We start from the raw sequence: 22,726 nt of genomic DNA on the forward strand, positions 1-22,726 counted from the left end.
TCACTGAGTCCGATAAAAGTCACGAGAAATAACAAATTTTATATTCAATTCTACAAATATGTAGCACCTTCTTGAGGATAACCTCGGGATGTGGATGGTCGTTTGGTGCATGGCGCGTGTTTTGAAGCTGCTTATGGAGAAATGTCTTGGGCCGTGAGTAGTGAGGAAACAGGAAGCGATTCTTGTGGGATGGAAGAGGGAAATAGTGACAATGAAGGGTGGAAGATAGCAACATCAAAAAATGAGAAAAAGCGGAAAAAACAGAGATCAGTTCAAGGGGAATCTAGTTCAGAACAATCCAGTGATGATCATTCCATACATTCCACAGCACAACAAAATGAATTCAAAGTCATATTCAAAGTCGTTAATCAGGCAGACTCTTTTACAAATTGGAATCCGGTTCACTTAACAAAAACCATCAATAAACTTGTCGGAGAAGTCAGAGGTGCCAGAATTCTGTACAGTGGAGACCTGCTAATTAACTGCAGAGACAGCGCCCAGCAAGGCAAAGCAATACGGATCAACAAAATTGACGGGATAAGAGTTCAGTGCAGCCTAATGGAGAACAAAAAGATCAGCAGGGGAGTCATTGGAGGAGTTCCTCTAAAAATTTCTGAAAAAGAGATTCTGGAAAACATAAGCGGTGCAAAAGTAAAAGAAGTAAAACGGTTAAAAACAACAAGAAACGGAGAAAGATCTGACAGTTTATCAGTGCTAATTAAATTTGAGGAAGAGCAATTACCAAGCAAAGTATTCATCGGTTACATAAGCTATAATGTCAAAATCTACAATCCTCCACCATTGAGATGTTTCAAATGCCAAAAATTCGGTCACATTGCAGCAGTTTGTAAAGGGAAACAGAGGTGTGGAAGGTGTGCAGGAGAACACGAATATGGTAAATGTGGAAAAGAAGCTATAATAAAATGCTGTAATTGTGGTGGAGAACATACTGCTGCTTATCGCGGCTGTGAAGCAAGCAAAAGGTCTGAGGAAATTAAAAAAATGAAATTTGAGCTCGGAATAACCTACGCTGAAGCTGCAAAAAGGATCCCATCTCAGTCAGAAAAACCCAAACCTACAGTTCAACACACGGCAAATTCCAAACCTCTAGAGAATCAAAAAATTGATGAAGACTCACTTATTGTTAAAAAGACAAATTTTGTTCTTTTCATGGTAGAAGTAATTAATTGTACTGCACAGACAACAAAAAAAACGGAAAAAAATCAAAATAATAGTGAAGGCTGCAGAAAAATATCTGGACATTAAAGATTTGAACTGGGAGATGGTTGGAAGTATGATGGGAGGACCGATGGGACCATCAGAAACTGGCAGAGTTAAGATGACCTAGAGTAAATTAAAAATTATATGGGCAAATGTGATTTAGTATTATGTTGGTTTAAGTTACACAGGTTTTTTTTTTTTTTTTTTTTTTTTTTTTTTTTTTTTTTTTTTTTTTTTTTTTTGGGGGGGGGGGGGGGTGAATCGTTTTCTGTTTTCTTGCTTTACTCCATATCAGTTGGTGGCGGTAATGCACAATTCACAAGTCTGCCAACCGCCATAAAACCCCATAAGAAGAAGAAGAAGAGGATAACCTCAGCAGGTCAAGCTTAGGGAAGTATCGCGAGAAGATGTGGATGACGCGAGAGTGTTTTTGTAACGTTTAGGAAATAGAACCGCGCGGTGCCCTTTGCAGCTGTGAAACAGTTGCGTCCATGGCGGGACGATTAAAGGTAAATTTACACAGTGTAGCAAAATATGTGCGAGTGTGTTGTTTGTTTTTTTGTGATTGAAATAGTTGTTTCTGAATTACACACGTGTTTCCGTTCGTCGTCCTCTGTCTTTGCACCAAAGCAGCAATAAAGCAGTGAATGCAGCCCCATTGCTCAGTTTTGGCTTTAAAAAAAGAGTTCTATATGTTTATTTAGCAGCTTTTATTTAGCGCCTATTAGTTAAAACATGAAGGTCTAGAGTTAAAGACTTAAAAATTATCCGAGCTATTATTCAAAGAAAAAAAAAAGAACTTACATTATAGGAAACTACAATATTGCTTCCTTTATAAGTCATCTGTATGATAATCATTACTTGATCTGAGAGACTCTGATCTCATCTTCAAAGTTCCATTAATTGAATAATAAATTTCTCATTGGACACTTAAAAAAACATAAGAAGGTTAAAGACAGTTTTGCCCTTAAAATCTGCCTTTTGGTTGTGCTGTTTAATGTGGTGTAGATGTTATTGATATAAGATGTATAGCTTTGACTAGTCTGGGTTGCACATTAATCTACTTTCAAAGTGGTCTTGATCAATAATTCCCCAGGCTTTTCGCTGGACTTTGCTTGTTTTTTTGTTTTGTTTAAAAAAATAAACAAGATATAGACATGAGGTAAATCAATCAGGCAGGTTGTTTCCCCTTGCTCAGCATTTAAACCATCTTTATCAAACTTAAACTTATTTCAAGTCAATGTACCGTATAATAAGCTAGAAATGCTCTCATTTTCCATGGGATTTAAAATCACTACCTTTATCAATGTGCCTGCAGCATTTTTCTCTTATGTGTTTTAGTCCATTGAAATAAAAGGCATCTAAATTAACAGATCAAGTCCTAAAGAAACCAGACATTGGTATCAGCAACACCATATCTGCCCTTTTCTGAGTTTATTTCAATGTTGTAGTGTTTGTTAAAGGCTTTAACTGAGCCAGTTTTGGTTTTAACAGGAAACTAAGGAATAAATCCCTTCTAAATGCATATTGTTAGAGATGTAACAGTGTTACAAAGTCATAGTTCAATACGTTTTTGGTGCGCTTTGATCTGATCTATATTTTTATTACTTAAAGATTGCTTTGTAATGAACTGACTGAAAATTTGGAGTGATGAGTTTTAAAGAATTAAGGATAATTAAATGTAGTCAACGTTTATGAGACTAAAGCATCCACTGTGTAACCAGGTAGTCAGCAGCACAGGAGCACCACAGGGGATGGTACTCTCGCAATTTCTTTTTCCTCCGAGTTCTAGTTAAATACAGACTGCTGTCCTCTGATGAAATACTTGGATGACGCTGTGATCATTGGGAGCATCAGAGTTGGACAAGAAGCTGAGAAGGGGGAGCTTGTGGACCACAATGTGGCATGGTTTGGAAACAGTAATCTGATCCTGAATGCAAACAAAAAAATGGAGATGATTGTAGAAACAGGAAGAGCTATTAACATCAAAGGAGAAGGAGTGGAAGTTGTGGAGGACCTCGGTGTTCACATTAGGGCTGCAACTAACAATTATTTTGCAAATCGGTTTTTCCGATTAATTGATGACTAAACAAATAGCAAAATGATGTTTTATGAAATTGAACCAAGTGAAACTAAAGCTTTTCCACTTGAGGAGTTATGGATAGAGCATATTGACAGACGGAAATGTTTCTTTATCGAAAATGCTAAATGTTTACAGTTTTTATTTTTTACAAGTTTGGTAGAACTGCTGCTCAAAGTCGGTTGCTATGTCAGTGTCTGGTTAAGGATTAATCGATTACTAAATTAGTTGATGATTATTTCAATAACCGATAAATCTGATTAATAGTTTCAGCCCTAGTTGACATGGACATCAAACTCAACTGGAGACAGAAATATTAAGATGTCTACAAGAACCAGAGCAGATTATAGTAATAAATTTAGCTTAGTTCCTTCAGTGTTTGTAGCAAGATGCTGTAAAGCTTCTATAAGTCTGTCATGGAGAATAAGGTGTAACCTACCATCATCTGCTGGGCTAATAGGATCAGATTACTTATAAAAGCTAAATAAGCTGTTAAAGAAGGCAGGCTCTGTTCTACGAACTCTGAAACTTCAGTCAAAGACTTCTCCAGATCCAGAGGAGGACAGACTGCTATTGAAGAATTAATGCAGTAACACATTGGTACTCTGTGTCCTTACGTTACTTTTAGCCCAGAAAAAAATTATAAATGTAATTGTTATTGTAAGTTGATTAAAATCAGTTTAATCTGAGAGCTATTTGAATTAGTTTTGTGCTGCTTTCTTTTACAGAAACAGCTGAAAGAGGCAGTAAGGATCATCGGCTCAGGCAGCCTTTTGTTTGCTTCCTACCTCACGGTGGTTGGAGATGAGCGCTTCTATGCCAACCACCTGATGCCTCTGCTGCAGAGGCTTGTGGGTGCAGAAACAGCACATGTGTTGGCAGTGAAGTTAATAGGACTGGGTCTGGTTCCTCTAAACCGCTACCAGGACCCTGCATCACTGGTAAGCAAGTCATAAGCCCCATTTACGCTACCCTTTTGAAACTGTACCGAGAGCGGTCCGAGCACGGTAACCTAGATAACTGTTGAGTGTAAATGTAAACAGACCTTGGCAGACACAGCCGAACCTCGCTAAACCAGTACTAATTCGTCAGTAGGGCTCAGTAAGGTTCAGTTGTGGCTCGGTTCTCTGATAACAAAGAGAGCATGAGCAGACTCTGCAACTCCTTGTACTTCTTGCGGAGGATGAGGAGAGCCCACCGGCCCCCAACCATCCTCCCAACCTTCTACAGAAGCACCATAGAGAGCGTTCTGACCAGCTGTCTCACTGTGTGGTGTGGAGGCTGCAGCACTACAGACTGGAAGAAGGTGAGGAGAGTGGCGAGAAGAGCAGAGAGATCATCAGGGTTCCTCTTCCTGCCATAAGACATTTCATCCCAGCGCTGCTTGTCCCGAGCCCGTAACATCATCAATGACCCCTCACACCCCCACCATGAACTGTTCTCTCTGCTGCCCTCTAGGAAGAGGCTTTGCAGCATTCGATACAGGTCCAGCAGGTTCCAAAACAGCTTCTTCCCCACTGCCATCAGACAGCTGAACTGTTGAAAAAACTCAAAATCATGTAACAGACTGACACCAAATCAAAACACTGCTAAATTGCACCATATATATTAAATGCTCTGAAATTCCATATAATTGTGTTTATTTGCACCATTTTTTTTCTTCCACACTGTTTACATTTGATCACTGCTGCACATTAAGAAATGGAAATGTCATGAGAGCTGAACAAAACAAAATTTCATTTTGTATACATAATAGGGTTGGGAATTGATGAGATTTTCACGATTCCGATTCCCTTATCGATTCTGTGAAACAATGAACTTGGTAAGTGCACAGTGACATTCGTCTACCTTTGCCTGGGACATTCTATGGGAGCTGCCAGCCTCTGAGCCAGCCATGCTATCCGTATCGTCACAGTCATCTAAATCTAATGGAAACTGCATACGTTTAATGAAAAAGCATTACTGTTCTGTTTCGGGAAATAAACTCATCTCCACCTTTCTTTCAGTTCCTGAACTGCGAAGCAACTTCGTAGCATGTTTAATAACCCCAAAGAGAGGTAGGAAATGGGTTTATTTCTGGAAATGGCATATGATTTACTAGGAACCACATTAAGCGCAGCCAGTGATGTAAAACTAGCTACTTACCACTACAGTTGCCTTCCATGCTGGTCGTAACTTTAGCTTCTGTCCGGAAGCATCAAAAACACGGCATTTGTTAAAATGTATGCCATGTTGTGTGCGCAGGTGTTTCTGCATGTTGAATGTATTTCCTCTGGCGGATGTAATTGCCACTTTGCAATGATTGCAAAGCACCTTGTTGCCATCTTTCTCTTCCGTAAAATGAATCCAAACTTTCAATCGCTTTGAGCGCTTTAGTTTTGCTTTTCTAGACTTACGCCTGGTCATGTTGTAACTGCTTACTGAATGCCGTGTGCGTAACTTGCTTAAAAACGTGACGTAAGTTGTGCTGCCCAGAGCGGCTCTGATGCTGCCTGGAATTGTTAGGGGAACCGTTAAGTGAGCTGCCAAACAGTGCTATTGAACTGGAACACATAGAACCGGTTCTGCACAGGAACCGGTTTTCGATTCCCATCCCTAAGACAGAATGACAATAAAATCTGTCTGAAGAAGAACTGTAAACAACAATCTTCTCAACTCTACATTTTATGAAATGGCTTCAAAAAAGTGTGGTGCGACCAAAGGCTGCCTTCTTCACCTGACTCTCTGCAAACAAGTATCACAACTATTACCAAACATAAATTCCTGAATGTTTCGGGCACTGCCATTGTGATTTGCTTGATTCCCTCCTTCAATCCATAGCAGTAGTACCATAGATCGTCACAAGGAGCCGAGGAACTGTGCTAGCATGATGTTTAAATGCTCGTAAGGAACCAAGCTTGGCACAGTTAACTGATCCAAAATCGGTCCGAACTTGGCATGGATCGGTTTCATAGGGATAGTGTAAATGGGGCATATGGGATGCCTTCTCTCTAAAGTTGGCTACCTTCTGGTGTGGCCCTGTTTGCCTAAAGAGTTGTAAGACACCAAGTGGGGGGGCTAAGAAAACGGATTTCAATAATAATGTGATACTTAAGGTATATGAAAGCTCAAAATCAACATGAACTTTAAATATATTATGAATTAAGTATATGTAATGTCAATTTGTATAATAAATGACCCAAATATTATATATATATACCTTTAAATTGTAAAATGCACAAATAAATAATGAAATGTCCTATTTTGTAATTAAAAATGCATTAGGAATGAATGAATAAATGATTAAATTTTTTTAAAAACTGAATATAATAATACTTATTATATGTATAATTAAATATAAACTGAAGTGTTATGTATTTTTAGGGGATCAACAGTCTGTTGTATAATTGTTTTTCGGGTCACAGGCTGAAATGTTTTGTTAACCCTTGCTCTTGGAGACTGATCTAAAATATAATTCTTTTTGCTGCTGTTGGTCTACAGGAAGTAAATGTACTTGGACTCAAGTTCAGAAACCCTGTTGGGATTGCAGCAGGCTTTGATAAGAACGGCGAGGCTGTTGATGGCTTATTCAAATTGGGTTTTGGTTTTGTTGAAGTTGGTACCATCACTCCGAAACCTCAGGAGGGGAATCCTAAACCGCGTGTGTTTCGTCTCCCTGCAGATCAGGCAATTATCAACAGGTATGTATGAAAAGCACCCATGTAAAACATGTAGCAGCACCCATGTAAAACATGTACTGTGTGATATAGATTTAATACAGATTTCACCTGGGCTTATGCATCTCTGCAAAGAGAAAATGCAAAAAAACTTAATTTAAACTAAACACACTACAACACTTAAAGGTGTGGAGGATGATCTTTTATTTATGGATGGATGATCTAAATAAGTGGCCCTCCTAATTGTCAATCATTCTGGTGATGTGTTTACATAATGTCCTATGTGCTTGTCTGCAGTTAGCTATCTTTTTCTGCGCCTTTTCGCTTTCAGAAGTCTATGTGTGAGCTACGGTTTCAGACAATCACTGAAGCTCACCTTTCTCACCACGGTTGTTTTAAAATGGTCAAGGTTTATTAGAGGAAAAAGCTTCAAAGCGTATGAGAAGAGAAGAAAGGCCTCAGAAGAGGCAAATATATCCCAGAAAGCTTTGCCTGGAAAACCTCTCCTCGCAATACCTCTCCTATATAGTCCCCGCTCTATATAGTGATTGAGGGTTTTAGGGGTTAGGGCAGACGTTCGGACACAGTGAGCTTGTATGAGCTATGAGAACAGCAACTTATAACCGAGTGTGCACGAAGAGAAATTGTCTCATGCACGTTTTCACACGCGTTTAATACTGCGGGTACAGGATTGTGCATGTGCACTTTTTTGTGATTTGTGAAAATCCTCCACAATACCTTTAAATGTGTTTAGATTGAGTACTATACACAGGTTTATACATCAGATTATTTGGTGCAAAAATATATATTGTTATTTTTTACAGGTTACTTCCAAAAATTTCCTTTTGTAGCATAATAACTTGAGGTGCATTTCAATTTTTTTTATATGTGTATAAATAAGTCGTGTTCAGTTAGAAGTTATTAAAAAAATGAACAGGATTATGTCTCATTGCTGTTTAAATATCCAAATGGGTTGGTTTTTAGCAGTAAACTTGCATTAAGTAAGTAATGTTTTGTGTGCGTGTATTTTTTTAGGTACGGATTCAACAGCTGTGGTTTGTCTGAAGTCCACACAAGGCTAAAGGCTAGGGGGGAAACGCAGCAGGAGCACAGTAACAGTAAGTAGTTTTGTCTTTAGGTTACTTTAAAATCAATTAAACCTGTTTGGAACAAGAATACAGCATGCAAGGCAGCATTTTAATGCCTCATGATGGTGTGATTGTGATCTTTGAAGAGTGTTGGGGAGGTTTAGCACAGGATTATGGAGCGTCCTTTTCTTTCCTAATGTTTGTTGTGTTCAAATATTCCTGACCTCACCTTATTTTCACTTTTTATTGCCTTCATTCTTATTTAACACATCAGCACTCTCTGGCCCCAGTTGAGTCAGGCGCATGATGATCCAGCTGTTTTGTGTGTTGTGTTTACCCAAACCTGCACACGTTTCTTTTGTTTATAGCCGGCCTGCCCCTTGGCATCAACCTGGGGAAGAACAAGCATTCCCAGGATGCTGCTGCAGATTACTCTGAAGGGGTGAGAGCTCTGGGCCCACTTGCTGACTATCTGGTGGTCAACGTCAGCAGCCCCAATACGCCAGGTCTGCGAGATCTGCAGGGGAAGGCTGAACTTCGCCAGCTTTTACGCACGGTAGGCATCACTGGATATTTAAGAGATTCAAACCTTAATTGGCCAGATTGAAAAAGATCAAATTGAAGTTTAGTTTATAGTAAAGCTGCACAATTATTGAGTCACAGTGGGCATCACAGTATTGTCGTTTTTAAAAGGTTAGTTATGATTAGAGATAATAATAATAATACATTTTATTTAACAGTGCCTTTCTTGACACTCAAGATCACTTTACAAAAAATACAAAGATAAATAAAAAAGATGAAAATACAAAATACAGATACAGGAACATAAAAACAATTATTGATAGGGAAAGGAGCAGTGTATTCACAGATAAGCGAGCTGGAACAGATGCACCAGTCCTCTACTTGGATCGGATATTGGGAATTTGATATTGGAGATCCAATCCATTGAATTTACATGGAACTGTTATTTCTTTCTCTCAGCTGCTTATTTGTTAATAAATAGCATAAAGTACATTTTTATCTGTTACATTTTTTAACAATGTTTATTTCAAGGCTAAAGCCTTCAATCACATGGCACCATATAATGTTCATTCGTTCAACCTTTGTATAAGATCAGTATCAGATATTGCTTCAGCCTAGGTAATGTATCGGATAAAACTGAATTGATGCTTCACTAGTATTAATGCGGTGTTTAAAAGGCAATACTTTCAGACTGAGTTACAAATGAAAGCTTTTCCTCTGCAGAAATTTACGCAAGTTCTTTTTGTAACAGTAACACCCCTAAGAAACTTTCATTTATTCATTCTAAATTCTACTTTTACCCATTTTTTTATGTTAGCTGTATGTTTGTCAATGCGAAGCACATTTCTTATTAAAACAAATTTGTTGTATGTAAAAATCTATTTGGCAATTATGGTTTTTATCTGATTATGATTCTGTGCTTGTCAAAAATACGATTATGGTTGCTCAGCAGAACATATCAATAATTATTTATGTTGATGTCTATACCAGATTAAGATTATAGTGAGTGAGATAAATGGATTGATGCAGACATTGTGATGACTTCAAAAAAAACGGGGAAAAAACAGAAGAGGGTTTGATCACAATATTATCACAGCATTAAACACTGATGTCATCATTTTATGCTAATATTAAACAGCTCGCCTTAAAACACAAAGGTTTTGAGTTGTTTTGCCTTTTCTTTCTAAACAGCCCTCTGATGTAGTTTATCAAAACTCATAGATTTGCTAAACCACAGTAAGGCTTGAGCTCTCTCATATGTGATGGAAAAAAGAGCAACCTCCTTATCTTTCAATGGAGGATTATGTATAAAGGGTTCTGATTTTTTGTTGTTGCTGAGATTAAATGCAAACCGTGGTTTGATTATCCTCACAGAATAACTCAGGAAAAAAAAACTCATGCCATTGGCTCATCTCATTCACATCTTAAATCAACTAGTGGCTCTGGAAAAACTATTTTGATGTTTGGAAAAACAGGCTGCAGTGATTGGATGTACTTCTGATATCATCAACATTAATCTTTTCCAAAAGTGCTGAGTGAAAGACAATTTTAGTAACATCAGAAGTATAGATTTGCAAATGCAGCCGTGCCATCCAGCCTGTTGCAGTGTCAAACGGAATCTTAATTGTGATCTGCATCTGTTTATTTCGTGCAAATGTTTGATAAGGGTGCAGAACAGATTCAGCAGCATATGTTGATTACGATTACTACATACAGCTGACAGCTAAAGGACAAGGGCAGGGTTAATGAATGCCACTCTCTAGTGTCGATATGTGTGATAAAAGCCCTTTAGCCAATATTCTCAAGCTTGCTAACTTTTCTATTAATAATGATTGAAAAAATAAATAGTACATTTTTAACCAGATCAGCCATAAGCACAGTTATTTAACCTGGAATCAGTTTTGAATAAATTCCTTGAAATAATTACTTTATGCTAAAAAAAGGCTTTTTTATTATACTTTTTTGTTTTTATTTTTTATATGCGTGTGAACCACTCTGAACCGTGCTTGTTGTTCAGAAACAAGTTAAAGAACTGATCTTTTAATACTTCCAGTTCTCAATATTTTAGGTCTTTCATTGAAGTTATTTAAAATTCCTTCAGCCATTTTACCGCATGCTAATGCTCTCTGCTCAGGTGTTGAAAGAGCGTGATGGTCTGCAGGAAGAACGCAAACCTCCAGTCCTGGTTAAGATCGCTCCTGACCTCTCCGCCCAGGACAAGCAGGACATTGCAGATGTTGTTGCTGAGGTTTGTTTTTTCCCCTGATATTTAAATCTCCATTAGGATTGTTTTTTTGTTTTTTTTTTATTGAATGGAATTGAATTTGGAAGAAATTTTAGTGGAAACTCAAATTCTTTTGTAAAAGCATTGGTGGCGGCCTAGTGGTTAGGGCATAGAGCTTGAAAACCTGAGGTTTGAGTTCGAGCCCCACTCCCAAGGACTGCCACTCTGCGTCCCTGAGCAAGACCCTTAACCCCACACTGCTCCCCGGCCGCCGCACAATGGCATCCCACTGCTCCCCAAGAGGATGGGTTTAATGCAGAGTTCATTTCGTTGCTCTGTACTTGTGAAAATTAGGGAAATAATTGGTCTTTGGAGTTTTAAAGCTACAGTGTGTAATAATTACAGGCATATAAATTCAGAAATTTAATATATTATACATAACTATGTTATTTATCATCACCTATGAGCTCAGCCTTTTAACCATAACATTTGCGTTGCCTTAGAATTCGTTATTTATAATTACATAGGAGCGGGTCTCGCAGCCATGGAGGCTGACATCTTTGCGCTACGGCAGCGCAGAGGCAACAAACTAGCGATTGCGAGATCTCCCATGACGCTCGAAAATAACTACGGCAAGTTGAGAGAGATGAACTGAGACGGTACTGAACAGTAGATGGCAGTATTATGCCTGAGAAGCGTTTAGTCTGCCTGAAACCAAAGAAGAAGAAGAAGCAGGTATACTGCGCCTCGGTAACAAGAAAGGTAAACAAGGCGGCAGGCGTGAGTGACTTTGCAAACTGTTTGGCACTGTGTGGCCAAACATCAGACGAATGGAGGATCATGCCTACTCTGTATCACAACGAAAAGCGGCGGACACCGAACCCCCGTCATCTAAGAAGCGGAAACACGACGAGAATAAACGCAAGAGTGACAAGAAACGACAAAAAACACGGATCAACATTGGCACGGCATTTACACGATGGAAGTCACTGATGGAGGAAAAAGGTTTTCAAAGTGACGCTCAAGTTGCCAGTTTTCTCTTGGACAGGTAATTAATCCTATACACACAATTGTCTAATATCACTGCAGTTTTTGGAGTACAGGATGCTCAGACCTGTCTAAAACAATAACATGCTGCGTGATGATGCTGTTACTCTCCAGTATACTTATTCAGCAACGTCCCTGACGTTTCACAGGTAATGATTCAGTAATTTTCTGTAAAATAATTTTCTGGATATATACCTCGGTTACTTCTCTCCGGCTCCTTTGGAGATCTTCAAGCCTTTCCTTCTCTGCTCTCACCCCGCTGGCTCCCCTCTCTCGCCTGGCCCCAGCTGCACGCTCACCCCGGCCTCTCTGCCCTCTTCCTTTCCCTCTTCCTTGCCTTGTAACCCCCGTGCCACAAACAAGACTTGGACTCTGTAAACGGGGAATATATATTCTTCCAGCGAACACAATCTCGCTGTTAAACTAATGACTACAATTACTTCGTCTGTTTATATCACCATGCAAAGCAGCTCACCAAAACGTCACAACGACGTAGAAAAAATAACGGGTATATTTATTATCTTAAGTCTACATGAAATCTATACCCTACACAGACTAATGAAATACTATCTGTAAAATTATCTATGTAAACAAACCTCATCACTTGAGAAGGTAGGTGATGCGGACGTCGTGGAAGACATTTTGTCCCGTAACGCTCGCCGTACTGTTGGGGGGGAGAAGCGGTGGGGGGGAGACGTTCATGTTGCTGCAGTCTGCAGTCTGACCGCTAGATGTCGCTGAAAATTACACACTGTAGCTTTAATAAAAAAACAAAACAACAACAATCAGTTAAATATTCTTTTCTTTAGTATCTTAATTTCTTTGCACCCACCATCTTAGATGTGTCAGTCTTTAAGGTCAAATTTACCCATGCATACTGCACACCCCCTTTAGCAAAGCTGCAGCCATTTACACTGCTGATAATACAGTTTCCGTTTGTTTTTTGCTCGTATATAATCAATTTTTCAGGGTCTTCTCATTAACAAATCAAATAAAATGGTCATGATTTTAATTTGTTATATTAATGTAAAAACTTTCCTAGTTACACAAGTATTCATTTTGTTTTGGGGGTTTTTTAACTTCCCATTGCCAATTTTTTTAAAATCATCAATCATACAGTCATAGGAAAAAACTAAGGAGATACTGTTATATATGAACTACCTTTAGCAGCAATATCTTGAAGTTATTTTCTCTTCAGTTTTAACTTTTATCATCACATAGAGCAATTGCTTCTCTAACTCCGCTACTGATGCTTTTCCTTTTAGACACTGTGACTACACCTGAATGCTTGAGGTCAGCAAAGCTGCTGTTTTTACAGATGTGGTCATACTATGGGGGTTTTGAAATAATAACAGGAATTTGTTAACTTCTACTTTGTTAACTACTTTGTCTCTTTAATCTTATAACAGGAAGGTGTACTTAGCTTTTTCAAATATCTATATTTCTGGCTCGTTTGAATCCTAAAACAAAACCAGTGTTAACTATAACTATATATTTTTTCTAATAATACTGAAGAATGTTATCAGTAGGACAGCAGTTCATTGACTGGGATGTACATTAAATCAGAGGAAGAGAAACTCCCGTGAAACCAAAAGAAAATCCACTGCTGGCCAGATAAAGAGGCACCTGAATGACTTCCAGAACAGGCAAAGCAAAACTTTAAATAAATATAAAAGTGACATGGAAGTTTTTTCCCAAGAAAACCCAGGATTGAATCCTGTTAATTTTTATTCCAAATTATTTGCCTCTTGAAATGTAATACAATGGTAAAGGCTGACTTTCCCTTTATATAAAAGGTGATACATTTCTAAGATCTTTAACCTTAAAGCCTCTTATGCAACAGCAACCTATTTAAAAAGCATGCTTGAAAGGCTATAATATTTAAATAATTTACCACTCAGTCAACACTGAGAAAAAAACTTGATAAAAACACTTGATAAAATAAGTGTAAAGGTATGTGAATCGAAAAAGGATATAGAGTTACTGCGACTGCTGACATGGATCCAAACTAATTTAGAGCATCTTCTCACTAAATAAAACCCTGTTTCATGGTCATGAAAAAAAAAAATCTTTGGCATTGAAAAATCTTTCAAACATTTCAAGTAGGTCTACAACTTAAAGCGTCTTTTTGACTTTAAAATTGATTATGATGAAGTTAATGGGTAAATATCTCTTTTTTTATACAAGGTCAACTCTTTTTCATTCAGCAGTGCTTCTCTGAAGGCCAGAAATCAGAGCCTTTACTTTTTGTCTTTGTTTCTCCTTGTTTTCTTGTAGTTGGCAGTGGATGGTGTGATGGTGTCTAACACCACTGTGTCCAGACCAGAGGCACTTCAGGACCCACACAAGTCTGAGACTGGTGGGCTAAGTGGCCAGCCCCTTAAAGACCTCTCCACTAGGACTGTCAGCGAAATGTACAACCTAACCAAAGGTTGCTGTCTGCATCTTTTTTCCATTGCAATTTCTTTTTAGAATAATCGAAGGAATCATGTGAAGGAAAGTTTGGTTTGGTTTTAGGCAAAGTACCCATCATTGGAATTGGTGGCGTGGCCAGTGGGCAGGATGCAATGGATAAGATTCGTGCCGGTGCTTCTCTGGTGCAACTTTATACTGCTTTGACCTATCAGGGTCCACCTGTAGTGAAGAAGATAAAGCGAGAACTGGAGCAGCTTCTTAAGTAAGTATAAACATTAAAGGGGGCTATTACAAAATCCCAAAGGAGAAAACAGTATTCTACCTGTTTTAATCTAAAGAAAACAGACGTACAAAGTGCCATACAGAAAATTAGCATTTATTGACAGTTCACCTGCAGGCTAGTTGTGGGTTTTTCAGTCCAAATAACTTAAAGTTGCTTCTTCCCAGTTGGGGGGGGGGGGGGGGGGGGGGGGGGGGGGGGGATTTATAGTTTAGACTAGACTGAATAGCCAACATTTGGTTGAGTTTAGCAGAGTGTTCTACAGTATTCAAAGAAACGCCTACATTTTAAAGAACAACAAAAGCTAAAGCATCTCAATAATGCTAACTTAGAAAAATGAAAAGCGGATTGGATCTGCTGCAACTGTTTTAATTCCCCTTTTCCATTTTTGGATCTGGTTTCTGATTACACCGTTTTTAATGGCAACTTAAAAGACAAAACCATTTAACAGGGAGAGACGAGCAGAATTGGAGAATCGAGTTCCCAGACTTGGACTCGGACTCGAGTCATTGATTTTTTTAGTGACTTTGGACTCAAATTAACAAAGAAATGCTCTGAGACTTGTGAAATGACTTGGACTTGTACATCAGCCACTAATGACTTGAATAGGAATTGAACCTGTTCATTTGAAAATATTGTATTTTTACCTAAAATTCAAAGTTTATAAGCAGCTTATTAGCAAATGTTCAGTTTCGCTGGTTTCACTTCATGTTTAGATAAATGCAGATAAAAAAAAAAAAAAAGTCAAAGTAGTCACTTGTGTTAGTGTTAGTGCTGAGTAAGATTGTTGACCAAGACATCATCACTCGCCTTATACATCCCTCTTACCTGCTTTTATATGTCTGTCCTTTCTTACATTGTTAATGCACCACTGTAGAACTTTTAGCCACGGGGGACACTTGACCTGTGAGTTCTAAGTTTACCCAGCCTAAAGACCACACCGTTGCAGTTAGTCTCTCTTCTGTGATTTGACTTAGACAACTTTTAATGTAATTTTGTATACACAGAGTGTATACAAAATGTAGTATTTTGGTTTGGGGGTTATCAGTGTGATGCAGTGTCTGTCACTTGATTTAGAGTTTTCTCAACAGCGCAGCTGTCTGATGGCAGTGGAGAAGAAGAAGCTGTTGCAGAACCTGCCTTTTCCCAGAGGGCAGCAGGGAGAACAGTCCTTGGTGTGGGTGTGAGGGATCATCATGACCCCTCACACCCCCACCATTTGCAGCATTTGGAAAATGATAGCGGACCACTCCTTCAAATTAAAGCCATAGAGTCATAAATACCATCCTACAGTAAATCCTAAATCAGATGACTAAATATATCCCTGATCAGCCAAGTGTCATCATTGTTTTGTTGCTAATCAACAACCTATAGCGTAATTAGCTCTGATGTTTAAGAGGAGCTCAGATTGCCATAAAGTGATGTTTTGGGTCATATAACGCATGACTCTGTGTCACAAGACAGCTTTTTGAAATTCTGCATGGAGCATTAATATCCACAAAATGCTGTATATTAAACTTAAAATAATTGAATATAGATTTCAAATGAAGCTAATTTGTGAGCCAACAGTTACGCATTGTTGCTTTTATAGTTGCCTTCTCTCTATTTGTACTGATCGAGAAAAACTGGAGGTTACTTTCTATTACTGATATGCTGATGATCCATTCCTTTGTGTGTTTGTAGAGATCAAGGTTTCAGCTGTGTATCCGAGGCTGTCGGCGCAGATCACAGGCAAAAAGAAAAGAAATCCTAGCACACACTCCCAAGGCTCTGCAACACGTGTACCTGTCTCTTCCATCAAAGCTAAATAATCAGCCTTCTGTCATATACTTGTATTAACTTCTATCATTTGTTTTTCCATTCTGATTTTCAGGATGGCAAATGAATGATCTGTTTTTTTATTTAGGTTCAAAGTTTGAATAAATTAAATGAACACCTTTACAATACATCTTCAATACTTTACTTTGTTTTTTTTGTTGTTTGTTTTGTTTACAGTATTAAAAAGCTGATTTGCACTGCAAAAAAATGAGAAGTCAAATATTCAAATGTGTATTTGCACTTTGTTTTTGCAGGCAGGTGAAATCATCTGCCAGTAGAATAATGTGGCCTCTAAAATCAAATAATATGCTGGAGCTAACATAAGATGACAAATTTGTTTTTGTTTTTTCTTTATTTTAAGTTAATAAATATTCAATTGGAAGATCATTTTACTTGGCTTCTCAAATTAAGTGCTGATAGACTTATTTCAAGAACTTTTTAAATACTTTTTCTGCAGTGTGCTACCTGATTGTAGCAGGTCATGTTTTGTTACAGTATAGCAGCAGTTAGTGTAAAGAACAAAATTGCCATGATTATGTTCTAATAAACAAAACTTGATGGAATTATTAAATATAATTGGAAAACAGATTTTCACATGGCTCCTTCTTTTCAAATATCATCAGTTATATCTGGCAAAATGTGAAAACTGTAATACTGCGGTTAAAACTAAATCCTAACTAACCTCATTCATTTTGTAACGAACAAGGTGACTCCTGCTTGAGGTTCAGTATTGCAAAACTGATTTAGTTCCACTATCATGGGATGGTTCATTTGTTAAATTGATTTCCAAGATTTCCAGCAGTGAATTCTGTTTTTGTATTTGGGTTTTTATTTTCAATAAATCCTATTTTGCCTACAATAGCGTAAAAAAAAAAAAGTGTATTTGCTCGTAATTTGAGCAGTAAAATGATCTCCCAATGGGTAGATAGTTTTAATATTTGTCCCCCTAAAGTAAGAGACTTGGATCATACATATAATGCCCTTAAAACAAGATAATGGAGATTTTTTTAGAAAATAAGAAGTAGTCGAGATGAATTCTCAAGTATTAGATTGCTTTTACTAGAGTGACTTATTAGTTGGAGTCAAGTGACCTAAAGCATTCGTAGGTGCAAAGAGCAAAATCCCCCCTAAAATAATTTAAATGAGTATATTGTGCTAAACTTTCTGTTCCATGTACTACAAAGAAAACGGTTGTAACAGAGAAGAACTTGGTTAAGGGTAAAGGTCATGCAGAAAAACGTTATCGTTTTACGTGTTATGGAACACTTTGCAAGCAAATTTCTGAAGATTGCAATATATTGAATACTGATTGGAAAAAAAAAACATTGAAGCAGCAGTGAATTTTTTTTAACATTATGATTGGTAGATTGGTAAAGTTCAGTCTTGATGACTTTGATCTATAACTGCAGCAACTGAGGAAGTTAGACATAGTTTTGGGGTGTGATGACCAGACAACAGGATAACAGACAAAAGGCTGCTTTTAGAAATAATATTGGCCTTTCATCACTTATCAACACATTGAAAAGCTCATAAAGTTCCCAGAATAGAATGTATTTATCAGTCCTGTCCTCGTCTGTGAAGCCAGCAGTACTGTGAGGATCAGCTGTGAGCTGCTCCTTCATCTCCTGAGGCCAGGTCCTGACTGTCTCATCCCATATGTGGTGTCAGAAGAAGGGGGGGAACGGCCAGACAAGAAGACTAAACTGATTGCCACATGGATATCTGGGTTCTTTGAAAAACTTCTGTCATTGCTGGGAGGCAGCAGTTGTGATTGCACAGCTTCTCGTCTTGAGGCTAGGCGTGTGTGCATGGGAGGGAGTGTTATTTGATTTTAGACCTTAGAGATTTCAGGAAATGAAAAAGCTCCACTATATACAGTATTTTTGAGTGGTATATATGTAAAATAATCCATGGGTTTTGTGAACTAAAAGTAATTCTGTACATATTCATATTGTAGAGCGAAAGAGACTGCAGTACAAATACATCGGAGAAATTTGCAAGTGAGGATGAGTTAGCACCAATAATTATTAACTTAATTCACTAACTGATGTAGTTATGTAAAGCTGATGTTTTAAAGCATAATTTATTCTGTTAATTTTGATGATTCCTCCCTTAATGATATTTGAAACTAGAATATTACATCACATCAATAGAATATAAAGTCAGTTTCTTGTCCCACAATGGGACAATAAAAAAATATAGCAAAAAATTATCACAAATGTGGATCTTAAAAAAATGTATAAGAACAACATATTAGTGAAGAGTTAAAATATAAACAAAATACTTTACTGTAAAGTGTTTTAACAATATATTTACAGTGCACCTGGAGAATAAATAACCAATATACAGCTATGGACATTTTTACAGCAATGGATATTTGACAAAAGCAGAAACATCAGAGATGTGCAAAATGACTGCAGCATGGGATTTAACTGACTAAGGTAGAAACTGCAAAATCAGCATGAGTGTAACAACTTATTGAGGTTGTTGGGAGCAGTGGTGGTTATAAAGTTTTACAGCTGCTGGGAGGAAGGATCTGTCATAGCGCTCCCTGATGCATTTAGGGTGCAGCAGTCTGTCACTGAAGGAGCTTCATGCATGGTGTGAGAGACATTATCCAACAGAGATGTTAATTTAGTTAGGATCCTTTTGTTTCCCACCCCCTGCACTGTTTCCAGAGGGCATCCAATCACAGAGCTAAAGACACATTATTAGTGAAATGTGGGCTTAAAAGGATATTTAATGTTTACCTAAGGGTTATCTTTAAAATATGCTTTTTATATGACAAAGAAATCTCATGAGATGCATATCCTAACTTATTAAAATCTATCTGTATAATAGTTCACATGTCACATAGAGCTGTGCAATTTGGCCAAAAACTACTTTGGTATAAGCCTTCAGGTCGGTCAATATCGATAATTTTTAATAAGGATAAGTGGAAAAGCCACAGTTTAAATTGTAACCCTATTTAAATGTAACCTTCAAAAATAGATCAGCCCTCCCACCAACATAGTTTAGTTTGGCTACAAGAGGTAAGAGGTTCCCTCTGCCTACATATCCCTGAATGCCATGAGGTTCTGGATTTCAATAGAATTAATGAACATTTCATCAGATTTATTGTATTCTGATAATGATTACCGTAGGTTTTTATTGCAATATATATGTATTTATTGTCCAGCCCTATTGTCACATTTCTTTTTGAAATTCACAGTTCTTAGGTTATTCTTTTTTCTGTGTTTATTTTCTTTCTCCTGTTTTCTGCCAACTAGTTTTCTTTGCATGCATGTAAATTCTTAAAGTAAATGTAAATATGCAATGGGACTAAGAAAAGGGTTTATGTGGACAGCGGAGAGCTTTCTATGTGCTGCATTTGTGGTTTTATACTCCTTACACTTTCTGCTTTACTTCTCAGTCTTTACTCTTTTATTTGCTTATCCCCGTTTTAACACTGTATTGAGCTGAGGATGTTTTCAGGTAGAAGACAACATTACAATTATCTGTGCACTCATGGAAGAAATCGTAATTGGTGATACAATGCAGGTATGTGACCCAGTGGTGTCAAAAGTACACACAGAAGTATAGATACTGCAGTTTAAAAACACTCCGGTAAAAGTTGAAGCATCATTTTGACCTCTTTACTCAAAAGTGAAAAAGTATGTGCTCCAAAAAAGTATAAAAGTCTAAAGTAAACTTTAAAAAAACCAAACCAGATGCCACTACATGAATTGAAAGCTCAATTTTACAACTATTTCAAAAATTCTTTGAGATAGGCCTTTAATTGTGACCTTTATTTAAACTGGTATGTCAAATTGAGATTACAAGCCTCTTTTACAGGAGAGACCTGGGCAAACCCAACTTACCAATGATAAATCAAAACTATATTTATTACATAGACCTGCAAACAGCTCCAAACTTCTTATTTTTACCCATTGCTGTCATATTCCAATATTTGAACGTTATGCATTACACTCGATAATGCAGGGGTCACCAAAGTGGGGCCCTCAAGGACCACATGGGGTGCCCTCAGCGTCTTCTGACAACAGAACTACTCACCAGTGGACTAAGTTTGAAATTTTATTTTATGCTGCTTATAAAATTAATAGGGATTTCAAAAAGACAATATCTAAAAACAGATTAGCAATGAAAAGAAACAGAAGAAATATGTCTATTTATGAAGTTTAGGTGAATGCTGACTCCTCCAGTTCATAGGTTTATATTGGTAGCCTGTCCTATGACTCAGTACCCATGAAGTAGCCCTCAGTCTTTAAAAGGTTGGTGACCTCTGCTATAGAGGGTTGAAAAATGAGGTCAGCCGACATGAAAGTTGCAATGCATTTTGGTATTTTAGGACTTGAGGACAGAGATGGGTTGACAGCGCAGTTTTGGTGCATTAATCCAACAACATATTATTTAAGAATAAATATCTGTAGTGTTACCAAGTTACACAAGTATTCTCACAACCAGAGGGGAAGTCATACTGCTAATATCGCCTTAGCATGGTAGTACCACATTACAACACAGGTTGCATTTAAATTATGATAAATATTCTATATCCAAATGAAATTAATGTCTTACAATTATTATGAGACACACGTGACAATAGTGATTTGGTCTGCAAAGCTCCACTGACCAACATAATATAGTCTAAAAGGGGTATCGTGTAACCTTCCTTTTTTACTGCCTGAAATCGATGAATGTATTTACACATGTATTATTATTGGTGTATTATTACCTCCAGTAATATTCATATTTTTGTAAGCAAATAATTAATATTAGTTTATATATAAGGCTGCTCACCCATTTGCTAAAGCCAGGTATATACTGTCTGATTTTTTACACTTTTCAAGCCGATTCTCCAGCCATGCAAAAATGTTTCGATGGGGCTGACTTTCAGCCTGATTGTGCGTTGTGTAGTGTACAGGGGGTAACGAGGGGCGATAAACTTCTCACGACCAATTCCCTACCAGGAATCGTACGGTTGGGAGAAAATCGAACATGTTTGAAATTCAGTTGGCCGTCATAAGGTGGTCGTGGGCAAATCACTCAGACGAAAACAGAGAAGCATGGCGGGAGTGCGAGCGAAAAGGAATTATTTCTGTAAAATTGACAGACTGTAGCAGCCGCATTTGCCCAAATGCGTCGTTGCCTTTTCTTTTTAGGGCTTTCAACACACAAATTGCCAAGGCAGCGTGTTTAACTCAAGTGAGCTTCATATTCCTGGTTTAGCTTCTGGATAGAAGAGTCCCAGTAGTGCCATCTCACTGCGGAGCCTAGTTGGACGTTGTTTTTTTAGACGTACAGTGTGAGCAGGTAGATCGCATCAGAGCGTCAGGGCACACAGTGTGAGAATTTACATCGTGAGCTGTGAACTCACACTGTACGACGAAACCCTGTTGTTTCGTCGTACAGTGTGAGCTGTAGCTGCGTGCAACTGTTGAAAAAATCGTACTCTGTATGCCCGGCTTAAGCAGCATGACAGTCTGCCATCTTGAAAGTACAGACACCAGCGAGGGATAAAATAGTACTAATACGTGGAATAAGAAAGCATTTCCCCTCGCTGGCATTTCAGTGTGATTTTGAGACGGTGGTGAAGATCAATTGGAGCTCCTAACGCAACAACTGAAAGTCTTCCATTCTGCAGCACAATGCAGGACAATGCATATGAGGAGCAGCGCAAGAAACTGTTTCACCATTCCCAAGAAAGGACAACAAAACAGGAAACATCAAAAAACAAGAATAAACACTAGGCAAGCCTCCTCCAAGTAGAATAAGTCAATGAAGGAGAAATATTTTAAAAGGGAAGTTTTTACCATGTTACCCTGTTTCTCATTGACAGCTAAGTACTGCCTAAATTAGATTAAAGCTAACACTTTTCAATTGTTTTAATTGGATGGTGTTGCTCATTAGCATAGAAAGCATACTAGTAAATCCTGCAAACATATACCAATTTTATTGCTGTAGATTTCCATTCAATTCAAAATAAATAAATACTTTATTAAAAAACGTTGTATTCATTATTAACTGTGCTGTATTCTTTTCCTTTCGAAGATTTTTTTTCCTCATTTTTTACCTTACATATTTTTATTTTTGTGTTCATGTAAGCTTTCTTCTGCCTTAAGTGTTGCTGCTACAGCCTCACCTGAATTTCTCCGCAGTGTTTCTATTGTATTCTATTCTATTCTATTGTATTGTATTCTATTCTATTCTATTCTATTCTATTCTATTCTATTCTATTCTATTCTATTCTATACATGATTCATTCATAAACCATAGAAGTTATTGAATATGAATGACTGTTCACATTCATAAATGACTGAATTAATATTTACTGACTTTTGTTGTTTTTGCTGTCTTTAAAGCATCTAGCAATGTCCA

The 22,726-nt window shown here is 37.6% G+C and overlaps 1 protein-coding gene across 1 annotated transcript; it reads left to right on the top strand.

Annotated features, from left to right (window-relative positions):
• Positions 1-1,620: 1,620 nt before the first annotated feature.
• Positions 1,621-16,481, top strand: dhodh (dihydroorotate dehydrogenase). The gene is made up of 9 exons (XM_038283702.1): positions 1,621-1,730; positions 4,030-4,242; positions 6,782-6,981; positions 7,993-8,075; positions 8,414-8,601; positions 10,702-10,815; positions 14,116-14,269; positions 14,356-14,515; positions 16,217-16,481. Exons 1-9 carry the CDS (start codon positions 1,713-1,715, stop codon positions 16,284-16,286), a joined length of 1,200 nt encoding a protein of 399 aa, XP_038139630.1. The 5' UTR covers positions 1,621-1,712; the 3' UTR covers positions 16,287-16,481.
• Positions 16,482-22,726: the final 6,245 nt, after the last annotated feature.

Source organism: Cyprinodon tularosa, unplaced genomic scaffold (assembly GCF_016077235.1).
Source record: "Cyprinodon tularosa strain WSP-4 unplaced genomic scaffold, ASM1607723v1 ctg197, whole genome shotgun sequence".
Lineage (NCBI taxonomy): Eukaryota > Metazoa > Chordata > Actinopteri > Cyprinodontiformes > Cyprinodontidae > Cyprinodon > Cyprinodon tularosa.

What these genes read in the sequence shown, in the direction of transcription:
- dhodh (XM_038283702.1), top strand. An exon ending in TTCGCCAGCTTTTACGCACG is followed by an intron (nt 8,602 to 10,701) that starts GTAGGCATCACT and finishes CTCTCTGCTCAG; the next exon opens with GTGTTGAAAGAGCGTGATGG. An exon ending in AATGTACAACCTAACCAAAG is followed by an intron (nt 14,270 to 14,355) that starts GTTGCTGTCTGC and finishes GTTTGGTTTTAG; the next exon opens with GCAAAGTACCCATCATTGGA.